This window comes from Frieseomelitta varia, unplaced genomic scaffold, assembly GCF_011392965.1.
Source record: "Frieseomelitta varia isolate USP_RPSP 00005682 unplaced genomic scaffold, Fvar_1.2 scaffold_476, whole genome shotgun sequence".
In the NCBI taxonomy this organism is placed as follows: domain Eukaryota; kingdom Metazoa; phylum Arthropoda; class Insecta; order Hymenoptera; family Apidae; genus Frieseomelitta; species Frieseomelitta varia.
The window spans coordinates 65,651-86,758 of record NW_025110230.1 but is presented as its reverse complement, the minus strand read 5'-3'; the positions used below and the strand labels follow the sequence as shown (position 1 = coordinate 86,758).

The window sequence follows — 21,108 nt, the reverse complement described above, 5'->3', positions numbered from 1 at the left end:
CGCCAATATCGACAGAGAATGCATTCGGCGATATATACCGAGGGTATATTACGCAGAAATATTTGCTACAAGCCTTAACCTCTTCCGCTGGAATCACGTGCCACGCACGTCGAGAACTTTTTGCCCCGAAATTGCAATATCTTCTCAGTTTTAAGTATATTTTAAGTACAACCCAGGAAAAACTAATAAATTCATTAATTGTTTCAATAATTTCTTATCCAGTGATATCGCACTAGAGTTCTAAAAAAATGGGTTTACGAATTATCGGTTTGGTCACTCGTTATGGTCCGCAATCAGTTGCCAGCGCAGGTGGTTAAATATGCCATTAAGAACAGTTAAGAATGATCGTTTCGTAAAGATTTTGTCGTCCCTTCTGCGTGAAAAATCGAATTTCTTCGCACTGTGATTTCCCAGCGCCACGTAGGATCTCGCGAATCAAGAAAAAGAAAAAGAAACCAGCAAATCTGAATATGCGGATTCCCAGCCACGGTCCGAAGTACGTGCTAAAAAAAAAAAAAAAATGCGAAAAAGACGAGACGCTGGCGAGAGAATCGCGTGCTGACTGTTGGCCGCGCGAACAAACAGAATAAAAGGGAAAAAAATGGTAGAGAAAAAGGCATAGAACGAGCCCGAGCCAGGCTCTCGCGGTGACACGTGCGTGAACGTTCGCAGAACGCTTTCGCCGAAGTTGGAAGCGTGCAACAGGACCGAGAGTAAGTATGTACACGCATCTGTTGCCGGCCGGTAATTACGGTGGAGGGACTGAATAGTTATATGACGCACACGTGCGGGACCAATTTCACATAAAACTGTCCAGTCGACGATACGCGCGATGCGCACAGTATTCCTTACTGAGAGTATTGAACGCTTATTGTAGAAAACTTATGTGCAAAATGTTCGTTGAAATTTCAGCAACATTGGTCGAATCTAAAATCAATTTGGAAATGTACGTAAAAATTGCAACGCGTCAGTAATGACATTACATTATTAGAATTCCTCCGATGCTTAAAGTTAGAAATAAAATCTAAAATTATATATATATTATTTAAATAAATAATATTTTATTTAAGTAAAATAAAAATTAAAAGTGAACGAAGAGCACATAATAAATTAAAAGTACATTTATTTTTAAACACAAACTTTTTTGATATATTTACTCGGTAAGCAGTACTGCAATATCGAAAATAAACCAATTGTTTTATTGTTAACACCTTCGTGCGTAAAAACCTCTGTTTGGAGATAAGACAAATAAAAATATCATAATGCAATACAGTTTGTTGAAAGTTTCCATAAGTGCTCTGATGCTTTCGTACAGTATATATACAGTATATATACATCGATAATCACGATGTCTCGACGATTAGGTCTAGGTAACAGAGTAGAGCAAACGAGAGGAGTCGGACCCTAGCCCTCGAATGGCCAAGCCGCATGATAATTACGTAGGGGAGACGCTCCATTGTTCTACGCTAATTTTCTACCTGGTAATAGATGTGTATACAGGGTATCCTCGTGGTCAACCGACTGGTTGGTTGGTGATTCTACATGTAAAAATGTGTCGAGAAGAAAGAGTAACATTTTTCTCATTGGAGCCTTCGTTTTTCGAGTAAAATCGAGAACTGAAAGCACCCGTCAAATATACATAGCTACTTGAATTTGGCTAATTCGAAATACTGGCGCGAATGATCGATACGAGAATATTCTTACGCGCAAAAGTAAGTGAAAAGTGTAGAATAAAATTTGTTTGTCCGGAGCGTCGTTTTCGAAAAAATAAACTTTGAGTTTCGTTGAAAGTTACAGCTCAAGTACACAAGTCGATAAATTTTCAACCTTGATTTTCTCGAAAATTCGAAGACTTCAATGAAAAACTGTTATTTTTTTCTTCTCGACGCATTTTTACGTGTAGACGATAAATTAGATCACATCCTGTGTATACCTTGACTGAAAGAGAAGTATTATCGTAGTTTTGGGACACCCAGTAGATTCGCGGGAAAAGACACTGACGTTTGAACAGAACAGATGTGGAGGATGAACGGGGCGACATTTATGACGCGAAATTAAAGACGCATGCCACCGTGAAAAGACATTGTGCCATTTGTAAAATAATACAGCTTGCTATTTGAAATGCAAAGAAGTTGGATATTATTCTGCATTATGAAATGGTTTTTTTTTTTTTTTAAACGGCTTCTTCTGAAACGTGCAGGCTATTTTAATGATCACGATCGTGGCATAGAATTTCAAATAAAAGAGAAGGAATTTCACTTACGTTATCATCAATAGACGTTGAAACTTACACAATCATTATAAAAAGTCTCACAAATAATATCAGAATAAAGATCAAATTCAATTCTGTTCTTATCTTGTACAGCAATAATAAAGAATTCCAAGTGTAACTGAATAAATGTATTGAAAAATAATAATGAAATAACACAGGAGGAGAAATGAAGATGAATGAAAATTGAAAAGATTCAGATACAATAAACTAATTAATAATATTAAATAAATCGAGACTAGAGAAACGAATTCTATAATTTTTCAAACAGCCCAACTACATAGTTAATCTATCCTTTATTAAATTTACTTTGTTATTACTGTTCTGTTGTACAACTTGTGATTTGTAAAATTTAGCTTTACTGACGACTCTCCCGATAAAAGTGATATTCAAAGAAAGAGCTTCTGTTTCCAAGATTTCCTTTACATTCCTTTGATACATCACAAAGAATAGAGTAGCACTTCGTGGAGGGAAAAATCGTATTCGAGATATCGGAAACGGCGCTTGGCATCAATCTCGATGCAAGACCGCGCCCAATAACGAATATTCATTGGTTCGTGTGTTCCCCGTAAAAAGCACATAAATTTGTTAGTATGGACAGTTCGGGGGTAAAGATAATTTTATTAAATCGTATCGTAAGTTTCTCGTTTGGCAACCGGCCAACGACGTCCCCGGTTTTCTCTCGTTCTTCCGTACGAACTCCCCAAACGTTCCTTTTGTGTGTTGCCGCTACCACTATCGCGTCTCGTAAAAGAGACGCCATTTTGTTCGGTCAAATGAAAAGTAAAATTAAGAGGCAGAACATTCAGAATGAAAATTGTTCTTCGCGGGCAATGGTTAAATAAAAATTAAAGGTCGGCAACGATCACTCGCGATGGAAATTATTTTTAACAAACAGGAATAAGAAGTAAAAATGAGTCGAAAAGTGAAAGGTACGATAGAACGAGGCGAGCGTAAATTTCTAACGAGCAATCCAGATGAACGACAAACAAACTAGAGGAGGATAAGAAATAAAGTTCGTATCGAATTTTGATCGAACAGCGAACGAAAGATGTCCTCCGTCTTCAAGGTTTCCGGACAAATTTGCAACGTGCTCGCGGTGGAGTTATAAAGGTCATTGCCCAAGGATACGCACGCATGGATGCAAGATAATGAAGTTTCGGCTAGCTCGATAGACCCGCGCACAAGAGGACAATCCGAGCGTGCTGCTCGTCAGGTTAATTGAATTTATGGCTCGATATTCCGGGCGTGAGCGATTACAATCGGCGATAAGCGGAGGCGCGTGAACCTTCCGCGCGCGGTGGATCCTCGTTAACGAACGGATTCGCCTCGAACAATACGCCTTCGAGATCGTTGCTCCGACTTCTTGATCCTTTGTCCATTATCTAGATGGAAGATTGCCGGTCCAAGTTCCAAGGAACCGGAATTGTCATGAAAATAACACCTGAGAGAGACGATCTAGAATGCGCTACCTTAATCGAAGATTATTGGCCTCTCTTACTTACTTAACCCTCTACTTGAGATAAGTCAGCTTCCTGTTCCAATCGATTCTAACGAGACGGTGAACGACAATCGTAAAACTTGCAAAATTTGAGAAATGTGTCCGCAAGAGAGAATGATACTTAAACTATAAATTGCAAAATATCTAATTTATTCTGATATACGATTCTGGTACTCTACTGTCCACCTTTGTGTTACTTTAACCACTTGCGCTGGCAACTGATTGCGGACCATAACGAGTGACCAAAACCGTATACGACAATTCGTCGCTTTCTTTTTGAACTCGTCGGTATGATGCCACTGGATAGAAATTATTGAGAAGTATTAAATTTATTATTTGCTTGGCCTACTTTTGTTTGTACTTAAATATACTTAAAACAGAGAAAATATTACAATTTTGGAAGAAAAAGTTCTCGACGTGCGTGGCACGTGATTCCAGCGCAAGAGGGTAATACTTGTTGTTACTGTGTTACCTAGGATCCAACATTTAACGTTCCAATTATTTTAATCATAAAAAACTTAAAAATGCATGAAAATTCCAACGTAATCCAATAATAACACGTTCCAGCAATTCTGAGATTTGTACTCCTTCGAACGATAATGACTGACAATTTACTTCGAAAGATTTCACGTGACACTGAGTAATCTTTAATAACTTTAGACGAACCTCGATGACTTCGTCGATTCTTTAACGTGACTACATATCCAAGGCAAAACTCGGTGAGATTTAACTTCGAGAATGATGAAATTTTACGATATTCTTGTACAAATCTTGAAACGATCTTTTTATAATTCACGCGTCGCAAAATGTTATCCCGGCTCTGTTAAAAGAGAGAAAGTAGGAACAAAATGGGGCTGACTGGAGTAGAACGGTATTAAAATTCGATATGAAACGAAGCAAATTGGACGTCGATGACAAATTTTCAAACGGAGCTCGTGTAACGAGGCTCGCACTCGAAGCGGCAAGGAATCTTCCTGCTGAGGGGGGTAATCCAGGATAAATTCCAGATAACTCGGCGAGACCCGACGCGAGTGCTGTCTGACTCTTGATCTTTAACCCTAGAACTTCCAATATGAAGGTTGAAGGCTGACTCCGTGACTTGGCCGAGGCACGTCATAAACTCGATTCGATTCGATTCGATTCGATTCGAAATTATTCCTACGATTGGAATAGTTCGAACTGATGAATTACACCCTCGAATGCCTTTGGCATTCCGACGTTCGTCGATCCTTCGACATTTCTCACACTGGTAACTTAGCAAGACGTTATCATCAAGTGAAAATTCAGCAAAATCTAATAATGTTTTTCGTTTCAAGCTCTTAAGAAACTGGACCGATCGATTTAACCACTCGCGCTGGCAACTGATTGCGGACCATAACGAGTGACCAAAACCGTATACGATAATTCGTTGATTTCTTTTTGAACTCGTCGGTATGACATATCGCTGGATAGAAATTATTGAGAAGTAATAAAATTATTATTTGCTTCGCCCATTTTGTTTCACTTCAATATACTTAAAACTGAGAAACTATTATAATTTTGAAAGAAAAAGTTCTCGACGCGCACGGCGCGTCTTCATTCCAGCGGAAGAGGTTAAAGAAAAAAGTTTTTCGGGAGAAATAATCGTAAATTCGAAGAAAAATCTTTAAAAAAATTGTAACGTTCGATATATCGTTTATAGTTTTGTTAGAATTTAACGAATGCGAAGCTGGCTACTGAACGATTTGAGCACTCTTAGGCATTGTACACATTGAAACTATTAAGATGTCATAGACTACACTAATGTTTATTATTTTTTGAAGCTCGAATGCAATCACAATATCAGGGGATATTTCTTCCCGAACAAATGAGTGTCTTAAGAACGGAAGAAGGATCGTTAATACGTCGAACGATGGTAATACGCAGGTGGACTCGTTTCTCTGTAGAATCTCATTAACCGGGTTGCTCGATGACTTGAAACACGTTAATGCTTGCACACACGTCTCCGGGAATCGACATCAATCACTGTCAAGCCTGGAACTTCAAACGTTCTCTCTCAACGCGGGCCGGCAATTTACATCCACCGTGAATCCATGGTAACCGTGGCGTGAACGTCGAAACGAAAGAGAACTGAAATATTTTACGGAGCCTCTCCGACGTAGTTTCTCTTTGTTCTAGTTCTGATTAATTCGTACAGATACGTACTTGATTTTTAATGCTTTGACAAAGGTACAAGATGATTCAAGATGCTAAGATGCATCAAGAAATGAGATACTAAGAGAGGAGAACATGTTACTGAAAGAAGAGACAATTTGCGCACTCAGACCGTCGATGCAACATTTCACTTGGCAATTCTTTTCAATCACATTTACGTTGTAAAATTCTATTTTTTTGATATCGTTTCATCGTTTTTGAATTCTAGTAAATTTCTTACGAAGTTCAAAGAAACTAAAGTGTCTACCACATTGTAATAAATTATTGCTTGGTCAATAAGTCAATGAGATAAACAATTCCATTTTTTGGACAAAGAGTAGGGGAACAGGCTATATAATCTCCACAACTTTCATTAATTTCCTTAAAAAGAAATTGTAAATACTCTTTAAGTATGAATAAATCTGTGTGCGAAAACTGCATACCAAAACGTATCATGGTTTCCTTGATAAATCCTAAAAAAAAATCCCCAAAAAAGTCGATTCTTATAAGCCGTATAACTACATAGAATACATCCTATACTATAAAAATCCGATCGAACAATTATCAAACTGCAGTCTGGCAATAGTGCAAAACCTCGATGAAATTTCCCTAGGACCGAGAACCCAGTGAATTTGAAACGATCCGACGCTTCAGGAATATAACGCCAAACGAACCAAAACAAGCCACCGTTGCGCAATTCCCTTCGCGTTAATCCCCTGGATTCAACCCTCCTCCCTGCGAAATACCAACGCACAATTAAAACAAGCAGCCGGGCGAACGTAGCCCGGTAAAACGAGCAAGAAACGGGACCGTTTAGGCGGGCGCACGTAATGGACGTGCAAAAATGCAAATGAGCCGGCGCGCGGTGGGAAGGGAGAGGGGGAGGAGGGGGAGGAGAGGGCCGGAGAATTTAATCCAAGCCGATTCTCCCTCCCTCGGGAAAATATTTCCAAGCAGAGCGAGAAGCACTGGGCACGTCCACTTTCGAGGACGTTTCGAGGATGGATCCCGATGAATCCTCGGCGAGCACAGTATCCAACCGTGGGACCGGATATGCCCGGATAGATTCAATTATCGGACGACGAATGGAATTATCCAAATCCGATATCGGCCGTTTCGATCGGCGTTGCTCGAATCGTCTCGCTTGCGAGCAAATTGGAATCAGAGCCCCCGTCAATGGGCTCGCCAATGGAGCAATGCTTGCCGGATAAAGCGAGCGCGTGATAAGTTTGTACAGTGCGTTTCGTTCGACGAGTGAGGAAATTTTCTTTGTACGTTGGAGCTTAGTCTCGTCGAGAGTGATCGCGATCTTGTTCATCGCGAGTTCGAATGTTTCTCATTTCACACCGACACAGACTTTCACTGTCCCTGTGCGATCCCTGTTAAAGAGTCTTTTTTTTTTTACATGTAACGAAGCATCAATGTCTGTTTTAACCCACGAATAGCCGACGTAAATGAGCGAGGCAGCAACCGGGTCACTTATATATATATCTAATAATGTTTACTTAATATGGGGTGGAGAGGAGTTTGTTTAAAAAATGTAAAATTTCATTTACACTGCGTACGTACAACGTTATTGTGTTTTACTGCATGTTCTTTGCATATAAATCGTAAACATTTGGCACATTTCGTGTCATATTTATCATCATTGCCTATACGTATATAGCGTCAAGTTCTGGGTCAACGGTGACCCGGTGTCGGCTACGCGACCGTTAAACGACGTTAAGAGAATTTTTCGTCCTATTTTGCAGGTTATATGAAATGTAATTAGAAATTAATGGACAAGAAGCCTGTTTTACGATAGATCACTTCGAAATTATCCTACGTTTCGAGTTTTAACCTCTTGCGCTGGAATGACGTGCCAATATTTGGCCCAAAATTGCAATATTTTCTCAGGCTTAAGTACTATTGAAATATAACCCAGGTAAAAACAAATAATGAATTTATTACTTCTTGGTAATTTCTATCCAGTGATATGTAAATTCAAAAAGAAGACGAATTATTTTATACAGTTACTGGTCACTCGTTATGGTCCGTAAACCAGTTACTAGACAAGAGGTCAAACTGTTCGACGGATCTATCCTCTTAACGACTAGATCAGAGTAGATTATACGACGACTTTGTATATATTTGGTTTTACGTTGACGAACAAATGCACAGACCTGAGAAAAAGTTGGAATACTTGACTCGGTTTAATGCGGGCGTAGAGTATATTCTGCTGGTAAGAGTATGCCGAGTTGAAAAAGAAAAAGAGGATCGAAGGGACGCGAGGAAGGTCGAGGGTGGTACCGGAATGCTAATGAGGAAGGTCTGTGGATGAAAGTATCAAGGACACTCCAGGGTCACTCGTGTTTTTTCGTTGAAGCGTTATATCTTTTTAAGGGAGCACGCACGATAAGTGACCATTACGTATTTAAATTTAAACACGTCCCTACCAGCTGAATAAAGATGACTGAAACTTTACTCGGGGCACACATGCTACGTGGCTGGAAACAGACGAAACACCCTGTATGATGCCACTGAAGCGAATACAATGGAACGAAAGGGCACAATACGAGAAAAATGACGGTATACGAATTCAATTTATTTACGACTCGAACGATAACAAACGCTCGTGACATTTATTTAAAGGGCGTACCGGGGGCGTACCATTTTTCTAATCCCGTATTTCTAAGCCTATGAAATATTCATCCCCGATAAATACATGTCTCGTGATGAATCGTTGTTAGAGCAGCATTCTTCTAAAGAAAAAAAAAAGGGGGGGGAAAGAGAGAAGAAAGAAAGGCATAACGGAGATATTGCTCGAATATGAAACTCCGTACGTGGAGTATACTGAAACGAATATCGTGTAGACATATATACACATATACGTTTTCACGCGAGGCGAAAAAATACAAATGGCCGGATCCATTTAATCCAAGTTAACTATTGTAGAATTCTATCCCGAAGGAGAAATAGGCTAAAAGCTTGACGCAGTGTTCGAAATGATGAAAGAATTTAGTATCGTTGGTATAGGTCAGACGAAGAGAAGACTTACAAACTTAATACAAATTGACGTGTTGTTCGTGTAATACTATAATAAAGATTAACTCTAAGACGATCATTGAAGAGAACGTGTAAACGCAAGAAGTGGATGGGAAAATAAGAGTGATTGCAACGTGATTATGTAATTAATAGTTTTGACTGCTGCGCAATGCAAACGAGAATAGACTTAAACCAACCCTAAATATCGTAAGTTTTAGAGTTCATAAGAGTTCATATTCCACTCCGTAGTCTCCGTCAATCTACCTAAATAAACACTTTGCTTCAATCGCGCGTGTTGTCCAATCTATTTAACCAAGATATATATTGTCAATTTGTCCATCAGTTTTAACATCACAAATGATTTATCGGTTATTACGCTACTTCAATATTATTTTGTCTACAAATATATTTCATGTGCTGTTGAGAACTGGAAATATGGTAGTTGACTGTGTGTATACATACGTACACCCTAACTCAAAAGAATTAGGAGAATTATTACGCAAGGTGTTCACAAGGATTTATTACCCAGCGTTTTCTCTCTATCAAAATGTACGCCACCAAAAGTATATTCTAGCGAATAAAAATCATAGTGTCACATAAACTCCGATAAGTATATCAATACTCAATAACCGAAATATTTCTTTCGCTCCTAACTCCGTGTAATTGTGAAAATATTCCATTTAAAAAATTGAAGTTCACCTCAGTTCAGTTCTCAAGAAACACTAGTGTGATTAGAAAAAATGTTTGTGTTTGCCATTACGTTCACGTTGCGTACAACTTTTGTCCTCATTTCTCCACAGTTCATAATTTAACAGTTTCTCGAGTTTATAGTTCGTCAGTCACACTTGCTCCGTTCCCGAAAGATGTTTAGAAACCTGCATGCATGTGTCTCGCGAAGGTTAAAAACCGGCTCCGTCCCTCGAAACCATCGGCTGCCGTGGAAAACAATGGCGGGTGTTGCAGGATGTATTGCCAAGAGTAGAAGAAGAAACAATGGTAGGAAGGGAAAGGTCGAAGCAGAGGGGAAAGGGCTAGTAACGACGAGACGAGAAGTAGTACGGAAAGGAGGCGGAGGTGGGTGGCCGAGGGTGGAAAGGATGGAACGTTGCTGCAGGGTGACAAAGGGTGGTCGCGAGAGATGAAGAGCACGGTCTAAAGGAAAGCTTTCACTGGTCGATGGTGTTGTGGCTCGCGTTTTTTCGAAACACCCCGCGATCGTACGCGAACCAACAATCCAAAGGGTTGCTTGCCAATTTTTATTTAATTGAATTGTTGTTTCTGTTTAATCAAATTTCTTCGTGCTTGCAGCATACAGACAGCTGTTCACGGATTTACTATCAAGCGTTTTTTTTTTTTTTTTTTTTTCCTCGTAAACGACAGTTAAATTAAGGCAAGTTTTAAATTACGAAAATACAGTTTTTCACGTAGAATACGTAGAAGAGTAAAACAAGACGCGCGTAGAAAAATGTAATTTTCATGCGAGTTTAAGAACAGTTTAAGGTCTGAAATAAAGGCAAGAGAATGTAGATGAAAAATGACTCTGAATCACGTAAATTACGAACGGCCATTTTGCGAATTGTTGCGCGAATTTGCATTCAGCTGCGAAGTGAATCCCGATTACGTTTAGTAATTTACGCGCAATTACGACGCACGTACGAACATCACCGACACGGTAATACGTCGCGGAAATAATCTTCCATAGTGTGTGATCAACAGACACAAAGGCCAGTCTTCTTTTTGGCGGTTCCGGGAATTAGAAATAGCGGAGAAGCATTGAAAAACCGTGCACCGATGGCCTTTCAGTCTCCCATTACTCATCGCGTTTCCCTCATTACAATCCAGTTATTCAGATTAATGGTAAACGCGAGAATGAATGTACGGCTTCGCAAAAACTGACACGAACACAATAGGACCACTACCCAACCAGATAATTAACGATCAATGCTTTGGAAATGTTCCGTGAATTCACTCTTCGACTAATAATTTTTAACGAAGAATTGTTTTATAATTAATTACATCGACTAAACTCGATATTGGTGGAAAATTTGAGGATACAAAAATACACACGATTTGCTGGTAATGCGCAAGAAAGAAATCTAATCTATCTTTAAGCAATATTATCTTAAAATGTAACTAACTTCATTTTAAACTGCGAGTTTATTCTATAATAGCTGATTGTTTTGGAGAAAGAAAATGCACGATTTCGTTAACAATTGTTTGTTTATTATAGATTTGAAAATGGAAAATCAAAAAGGGACATTTTTCGTAACATTTTCGCTACGAAAAGGAAAAGAAACACTGCAACGCGTGTGTCATAAAAAATTATCTAATGTGTATAATGTAAAAGCCTTCAAACGTTCTTGGAATTTTTCTCGGAATTACAAAGTTGCCTGATTGCAAAATGGCAAAAGATAATTGAACAAAATGGTCAATATATATTGTCTAATAAAGATTTCTCATGAAAAATTCGCTTTTTACTTGTACAAATACAAAAAAAAAACGGAGTTACTTTTTGGCCAACGTAATACAAGATCTAGGTAAACTAATTTTCATCGGTGGGTCCTATTTTTAAAATTAAATTATTTCCAGAAAAACATAAATGCTCGTAATCTATACTATATTAAATGCTTCAATACTAATATTATATCACTTTACACTATAACTCGTATGAAATCTACTTCGTAAGATCACCAAATTAACCTTCCAATAGAAATAGATCCATTTATCCGTCTGCAACATCTCTGAACGTGACGTTTTTCTTGATTCACGACGTTCAACGTGAAACGCTGTTCAATTAAAAATTGCGATTTATCGGTATAATTTCCAAGAAATACAAGCTCGTTTTTGAGCTCGCGTTTTATCCGACGAGATCCGACGAGATAGTTCCGATCCTTCGAGAGGTGAAACACGGGATAGGCGAGAACGTGCACACTTTCTTCTCGCTACGGTGCCGATGCATTAGTCTAATTGAAATCCGGATGGCGTGGAGCACGTGACCGTACACCGCCTCGAGCTGTCACGCTTTCAAATAGGTATAGGCGTGTCATAGATGCGCGCCAGGGTTGCTCGCTCGTTGCATACCTGGTGACGCGTTCACGTCGTCGCCGCTCCTCGTCACGCGACCGTTAATGAAATCGGAACGGTATCGGTTCGATCGGTCGTAATGCATCGTCGAATTTAACTCGAGCGGACCCGACATTTCCTCTACTTTCGTTAGCGAGTGGATTTTACACAGAAAATTTCAATCCGAACCTTAACCGCTCGCGCAGGCAACTGAATTGCGGACCATCACGAGTGACCAAACCGTATACAATAATTCGTCGTTCACTTTTTCAAATCGTCCGTATATCACTGGATTAGAAATTATTCAGAAGCAATAAATTTATTATTTGTTTTGCCTGGGTTATATATTTAAATACAAAACTAACTCAACTAACTTACTAACTTCAAAATTTAAATATAAAACTTAAAATTGAGAAAATATTGCGATTTTGGGACAAAAAATCTAATTCCTTTGATTTGAGGGAATACGTATTTAAATATGTATTATACATTATTGCTTGTTATACATTATAGCTGTAAAGGAAAACAAGTATATGTAATTACGTTCCGTTTTTAATGAAAATTAACGATACAAAACTTACTTTTGTTCTTTAATAATTGCAAAAACAGAAAAATCCGACAGTCACTTTACTGTGAGTGTACATATGTATATATGATGCTGCGCGCCATTTTTCTGAATTTACAAATCGAGAAATCTGTTTCTATCTTTAACAGGCCGTAATATGTCAAACTTAAATTTGGACTTGGGCATCTCTTGGGCATCTTGCGTTTAAATTTAAATCTCGAGACGAAGTTCGAGTTTAAAGGTTAATTTTCGCAAGTTCGTCATGGTTCGCGAACGCACGTGCGCGTCCGCGTGCCAGAATGTGACGAATTAGCGTCGCGTGACAGCGTGGTTAGTAGATAACCTTGAAAATTCTAAGCAGAAGCGGGATCGGCCGCCGGTCGTGTGGAAAACCGACATGACCCGCGTATCGTGGAACACGGGGACAGAGGGAACACGTCTATCCAGGAAGGAGCGTATAGTACTTTCTAAATGTATGCGCGCCGCGTGCGCGCATGCGCCGAGAAAGTAAAATGAGATACTTTCTCTACGTGGTCGCAATTCTTAAAGGGGTGGCCCCCGTGTAAATAAAAGAAGGAAACCGCTTCGTATCGTAACCGACGACGATGGAAACCGTTCCGAACGCGTGCACGCTTATTAACGGAGAATTAAAGCGCGACACACTCGCCGCGGTGTATCTTCATACACGATCGCAAATGGACCGTGTCTAAAAATACCCACGCACTCTCACGTTACGAACACTTTCCATATCGCGCGAATGTATTAAGAAGGGGTCGGGACAGTTTGAAATTTTCAAAAAATCGATTTTTTTTTTTTTTAAACAGTAGTTTGAAATCTTAGAAATAAGATACAAAAGGTCGTAGCCTTTAAAACGAATTATTTTGGGCTATAATAATAAATCCGCGAATACAGAATAATTGAATTTGTATATCACTGTTTGCAACTTTAAGCAGTGTTATAAAGTGTAAATCGTGTGATTCAAATATTACTTTTGGTGTAATCGAATATATTGGGGGACTTGGATTCAATTTAGTTGTGAATTGTAAGAACTGTGAACCGCGATATGTATAAGTAAAAAACGTAAGTTACATACATATGAAAAATGACGTTCTGAAACTTTAAACGCGTTTTTCTCGAAACTAGGTTTTTAGAAACGGTGTACAAGATATCTCGGACACTAACCAACCGATTACCGTGAAACTTGGTACGTATCTTTAGTGTAACATTTACTAGAGATTGGCGATCGAACATTTTTTAATTTTTAACAATTTCGAAAAATATAAACAAAAAACGTAGAAATTTTTGGCGTAAATTCGATACATTAAAAATAAATAGCTGCCATTTTCATAATTTTCACAGAAATGAAAATGTTGGATCGTCAATCCCTAGAGAATATTGTTGACTTTTGAATTTTTTTTGCCTTTTTGTTGCAGTCAATCCTGTTTGGCTGGAATCATGCACACCGATAGGCAATGTAAAAAAAAGTTATGTAAAAGGATGCCGTGAAAAAGTTAAATAAAATTCTCTTTTAATGTTGCTTTTTATAGTTCAATAATGTGTTAAAATAAGCGACAGAAGCTGATGTCAATCAAACATGTACTTTTTTCTTACTAGCCCTCCAAAGTATTCATAATTTTTAGGCCCCTCAATCAAACTGTCCTCCCACCTTAAAAAATCGGAGATTTTTATAATCTTTGAATTGTAGATTTAAAAAAAAATGAGAAGAACAAGCTGAACAATTCGCTGTTGTAAAATCTTCTGAAATTTTCCATCAGATCTTCCCGTCCCGCCATTTTATTCCAATACTTTTAACACCGTGTTCGAATTAGGTCAACTCGCGATGCACCGACGTTGAAAATGAAAATTATACTTTTACGCGCCGGTCGAACTTTCTGAAACACGAACACGTTAATTCGTCGGACACGCGCACGCAATTAACATATTTTAGCCGGTAAACTGTTTCGCCTGATAACATCCGGTCGCGGCCACGAAATCCCGGACAGCCGGGACGCTGTGTTTACGCGCGCAAATGAGAGCGAGTACGATTTGTTCTCTGCCTCTACGTCTCGTTCTCCATTTAGTCTTTTTCTCGGCCTTGATCGCCTCGCCGCGGAGCAAGGACCGTGGAGAAAAAGGAACGGAGTATACACACCAGGGAGAAGCAGCGAGGATGAAGTGAAATCTGACTTCCCCTCTGTTCCAAGTAGATACACGCGTGTGCCTGGCCAGACACTGCGAGACACGACCGTACGAAACGTTCGTTTCTCGATTGGAAACCGAGATTCGAAGCACTGCTTAAAGATTCTCGTCGAATCGAAGGCATTAATCCTTTTAAATGTTTTTCGGTTCCCGGTGAAATCACTGATTAGTTTCTTCTTTTAGATTTTAGATTTAGTTTTCTTTTTCAAATGAACTATACCGAAAACTAAAAGTTGCTTAATCAACCTGCGAGGGATTTTCTACTTGCGATATTTAAACTTTTGCCTTTGCAACGAGATGGATTTCAATTTTTGTAGGAAAAGCTCCTTTTTTGAAAGCTATGCAACCACAGAAATGTTATTGTGGACAGTAAAACAATATGAATACGTCTCTGATTAAAAAAGACATATAAATAACAAGTTGGTGCAATTTTTGAATTGTATGCAATATGCAACAAGTTAGGCGATGAAGTCACAAAAACTTCGATTATACATGACGCTTCGAATCAGAAAAGATTAAAATTCTGCCAAAAGAATATTCGCTTCGCACGGTGATTTAATAAAACACGATAAAATTCCGTAGTGACGATGATACAATTAAAACATATATTCTACGTGAAAGACACAATATCACGTGTCTGATAAAGTTTCTATATTATGAAACACTGTTTTTACAGGCTTTCTTTCATCACTTTTCCCTTTCAGATAGAAAACAATGAAAACAGAAATATTGTTTACACGATATTATTTAAGAGATATCGCTTAATAGTTGAACTAGGCTAACTACTAATGTCTTTCACCTTACTGATGCAACGATTGCAAATCGACAGAAAAGAATATCTTCGAGAAAGATGTCGTAAGAAAATCAATCGCGTTTTGAATCGTATTAAACTTATTCGTACACTGGTTGAACAAACTTTAAGATTTAAAAAAAACATTGTGTAATTGCGAGAAACGTGTTTTTACGACAAACGCGATCAAATCGATGCTGCGGTAAAATGATTGACCTCGACTTTACGCTCCGACACACAGCGCGCAACCGTGTAGCAAATTATTATTACAAGGTGTAATGTACGCTAAAGGTAAGAAAGTAATTTGCGTCACGCGTGAATGTTGGGCCACGTGCCAACGAAATTACAGATGCCAACAAGCAAAATTTCGATTCATCGTTTCAACGCTTTCTTTTCAATTCGATTTATCCTAAAATAAGTCATCGGTAAATCTTCGAGTGGAGAATGTTACGCCTTCTATCGTATTATAACACCTACTTCCTCTCGTTGGATATATTTTCACGAGAAAAGATCTCTTGACAACGTTAAAAAATGAAGATATTCCGTCTGGTGAAAGATTTACGAGTTAACAGATAACTGTAGTAAGAAGCAAAACGCTGACCGACCCAAAATCATCAAGCCTCCATTATTGAAAAGTCTAACGTCACCGATTGCGAAAGGTAAGAATGAAACAGCACGAAGAAACGTGACGGTGCATCAGGAAGATGGGAAATCATTAACCTTGCTTACTCGAGCCAACGGGCCGTGGAATTTATATGCGTCATAGGATATGCGGGGATCTTGAACGACGGTTAAAGAGACGCGAGAATTACAATGCATTGCCACACGTTCATCTTGAGGACGCAGTGACAATGCATATCTCTTAGGCTACCGAAGATAATGGCTCTATCTCGTCGGACCACACGGTTGGACGATTAAGTTCAAAAGTATTTCGGAATGACAAATTACAAAATTCCAGTGTCTCGTAAATAAAAAAATCCCCGGCTATTTCTCCGTCACATTATATACAATCATAGAGAGTGATTCACGTAAACTTGTGCCAATTGGTGTGTCAGAGTTATTCACAAAGTATGTCAGTCATTCAAAATTACGCTGATTACTCTGCGAATAACTTATGTACGATCGTACAAGATGTTCCATATTAATCTATCTGAAGTAAATAACGATGCAAATCGAACATAAAATACTAATACAATTTTCCTTGATACAACCACTTGTAACCATCAAACTTGGATCACCTTATACAAGAGCACACGTATGTACAATTCCAAACCCTCGTGGCATGCGGTGCTATAGCGTGTCCTAAATCATTGAACCATTCAAGGTCACTATCCCCACCAAACCACCTTATAAACGTCCTTCCTTCTTCCTCTTCAAACTGGTCCCTCCCCAAACCCCGAACGGCCACGGAACTTCGGACACGCTATATCTACCATAGGGGTGAGCGGGTACCCGAAATTTCGGGTTCGGGTCGAAGTAGTCTTACACAAAGTCGGGTGGGCTCTGGCGCGTAGCCCGATGATTTCGGATCGAGTTGGAAAAAGTTCAAGGGGGATAGGATCAGAGGTGGACATTATTCGAATAACATTTCGAATAAAATTTTATTCGTAAGATATTTCGAATAAATTCTTCGAATAACATTTTATTCGAAATATTTACTGAAATAATGTAAAGAAAAAGAATCACGAGTCCTTTCTTCACAATTTTGGTTCATTTAATAAATTTGCCTTTAGTACAATTTTTTGTTCGAACATTTTGTTAATCTGTTTGCTTTAGGCGAGGTTTGTTGTCGTTGCAATTAAAAACAAAGGTTCTACTGGAGCAGAAGATGTCGAAGGAGTGTTATATTTCAAAAATATATTTTTAATTATGGTATATGCGTTCAGAGATGTGTAATCATTTTTATTATCTGTAAAATGTTGTACAAGAATTTCTACGTTATCATTTGTTTGTAAATGTTGGTCGGTTGAAATAGATTCCGTTTTATTAGATATTAAAAGCAAAGCAAATTTATTAAATAAACCAAAATTGAAAAAAAAGTACTCTTTTTCTTTACATTATTTCAGTAAATATTTTGAATAAAATTTTATTCGAAGAATTTATTCGAAACGGTGTTCGAATAAAATTTTATTCAAATAATGCCCAACTTTAATCCTATCCCCCTTTTTCCAACTCGATCCGAAATCGTCGGACTACCCGAAATCTTCAGGCTATCCGCGCGAGCACGCCCGACTTTGTGTAAGCTCGACCCGAACAATCGGGTACCCGCACGCCCCTAAATCTACCAGAATCATCCAACGTAAAGAAAGCATGATCTACACTCACCTTCTGACTTCTTGGTGGTACCGAAACCAGCGGTAGGTCGTCGCCATCCTCTCCAATTGTTACACAGCGATTCCGGTTCGCTGCTCCAACTGCACAAAGAATCCTCTTCGAAGCGGTCGGAGTCATCGAAGGAGTAACGATCGGTCTCCTCCCATTCGATTATCTGAGGGCCACTCGGTTGACCGGCAACATTATCCACGGCCACGGACACGGTGGAAGCGGCAGCCGGCTCTGCGCCCCGAGCACCGCCGCCAGATCCACCCGCGTTGCTACCGTTGTTACCACCATTACCAGCACCTCCTCCTCCGCCGCCGCTTCCACTGCCTCCACCGCCTCCACCGGTGCCACCGCTGCCGCCGCCGCCGCCGCCGCCGCCGCCGCCGCCGCTACCACCCACCGCCACGGGAGACCGAGCCAGATTGCCCGCCAGTTTTAATTGTCGTACGAATCGGCACGCGCGACACTACGAGCCACTGCGCCCCCGAACGACCACCGTGCTTCGACGACGGCCCCACCGCGATCACGAAGCGACGATACCGCCGCCGTCTCTTACGAGCCGAGCCACCGTTTCACGTGCAAACCCTTCAACCCTGGGCACCGCGCGGATGTTCGCCGCCTGCGGGAGAACAGTTTTCCTGGTTATTCACATGTTACACACGTGTGTTTCTTTCGTCTTTTGAATGACAACGGATCGTACGTGTTGCCTTTTTTTCACTTACGAGGCTCCCCTATTCCAACCTACCGTAAACAAGCACTTTTTACAGTTGTATTTTTTAACTCGCCAGTACAAACAGATAATTGTATTCGGACTTGAGAGATATTTGAGTAATTGTGTCTAACTGCAACACAGTTAGTTCTATCTACATCTACGAGAAAGCACAATGAGTGTGTTTCTATCCATAGAATTAGAGGACTCGCTTCTGTATTTTATGTAATGCACATAAATAGCTTCAACGACTATACAAGCTTCGAATAAAATAACTTTTGCAAAAACGAAGGGTTTTTCTCAATTTGTTTGTAGAATATTAATTATTGTATATAATGAAAATTAATAAAAAGTATTATATCCGATCTTGGAGCACAATAATATGCCCTAACCTCAAAAACATCAACTCCGCGTATTAAAGTAAAAAAGTATACACAAACAACACATACGATGCCGTATTATCATATAAAGTGAATAGTAAAACTACGTCACACATGCAACAGGAATAACGAGCATTCAATATTATAGATCGGAAAGGGAATACACAGAAAAGAATTTTTTATGACTATTATACAAAAGAGAAAACTTTTCAAATAGAGAGTCGAAACGATATTTCACGTACAGTGTTTCTCGGTTGTGTTCACCGACCTTTACATGACCGGCATCTATGAAATTTGTTAATTGAACTCTGATTTGCTGAGCATGGTAAAGGTAATTGGTAAATCCGCCCCTAACCACCGTTTTACCGCTGCCGACACGGCGCCCGATACTTCCCCTCTATTAGCCCTCTCTGCCATCACTGACGGCTATAACAGCCGCTACTTTTAATTGTCCCCACCGAACAGTACACACACAGCATTACAATGCAATCGTGCCCTACATACTAACACGCTATTGCTGACGGATGCTTTTTAATTTCATTATCTTTCTTTCTACATTAATTTCTATATTTATTCTATATCAATTTAACGTTATAAATGAAAATAATCGACATTCAAAAGTAATTAATATTTTAGTAATTTGAATAGTCTCGACAAAACCGCCACGTTTTATTGTTATGTCTTATCCATAATAAAAGAATATTAAACAAATAATAAAATTATTATTAATCGGAGTAAAACGTGTCGCCGGAAGTTAACCCCTTAACGTTCGAATTGAAACAGAAAACACAGTCGCGCGTCGATCATGTAAACGTGTAAATAATAGCCAAAGCATCGCGCGTAAAAAACTCTTCTCTTTAGACGCTCGTTTGTACATATTTATTAGAGCAACAATAAGCATAAATAAATTAAATCTCACTAATTAGTCAAACCAAAATCAACAAATTCTTACGAAAAACACGAAAAATATTGAAACACGCTAAATACAATACTACGATCGTTGCTCGAAACTGTTAAATCGCTTGGAGTTCGCAAAGTTCCAAGAGGATCAGCTGATTTATGTCACTTCGATGTTTGAAGCACATCGTATTGATTTTTCGCACGTAAAACTAGCATCTTCATATTTTGAACAATTTCGCGCCATTCCTGAATGCGAGAAAGAAAGCAGGATAAAAAAGGAAGAAACATTCGAATGTCAATCAATTCGTGAAAAGAAAAAGTATATATCTGATTTGTCAGTAAAGAGTGTACAGCCTGAGTGGCAAACGTCAAACGAACAGTACAAGATTAAGGTTAGAAAGGATTAGGTTAGGTTGAGCTCCGCGGATAGAGAAAAAGGCAAAGAAAATTCGAAAGAGGGACACGAACGTATCAGTGACGCGACAGACGGCATATAAGGACCTTGGCGGGGCGACAGACCCACGTCAAGAACGTGCGACGACCCCGACCCCGCACAGGGGAGCAAAACCCCTCTTCTTTCTTACGTCTACCAGCCCGTATGTCTCACTGTTCCACCTTTTACACCTTTGTACACATGGATCCTTTTTCTGCTTACCTCACCCTCTAACAAGTTTACTGTTCCGTCACTGGTGCACTTCACACCCCTCTTTCCTTCTACTACTACTACTGCTATTACTACTATTACTACTACTACTAGCACCGAACGAACAGTACGGAATCGGAACAGAATGAGGGGATAGTACACAAACATATATATGTACAGATATATATGTATATATATATGGTATGTATATATGTACATATATGTATTTTTTTTTATGTATAGACACATACACACATAAAACAGTGCACTCGACAACAGAGTAGGACAGCTGAGCCACCACTGCCCCACCAGTTTTATGTAAGAGACATCTTGCACCGTGTCCACGGTACCTTCCGCGAAGGTTGAGCCCAACACGGGCACACGAATAATCGTAATACTTTACGTTAGAATTACACACTACACCACTGCACTAGACCAAAACTTCAGCTAGGCTACCCCATCGACGACAACAACAAATATGGCGAGCAAACCTCCTCCTGCGCCTCGCTGCAACGAATGCCGACTGTCCGCTAGATGGCGATCGGAACGCCGCCCCAACGACCCCTATCCG

At 39.4% G+C, this 21,108-nt stretch overlaps 1 protein-coding gene across 1 annotated transcript in view; it reads right to left on the bottom strand.

Moving 5' to 3' along the window:
* Positions 1 to 18,248, bottom strand: part of LOC122532835 (zinc finger SWIM domain-containing protein 8 homolog) — a gene marked incomplete at its 5' end in the record, with an annotated part of 119,777 nt that extends 101,529 nt beyond the window's left edge. The window contains one exon of the mRNA XM_043661947.1: positions 17,909 to 18,248. Within this exon, the coding sequence (XP_043517882.1) occupies positions 17,909 to 18,248 (340 nt within the window). The remainder of the gene's footprint in view (positions 1 to 17,908) is intronic.
* Between the last annotated feature and the right edge of the window lie 2,860 nt (positions 18,249 to 21,108).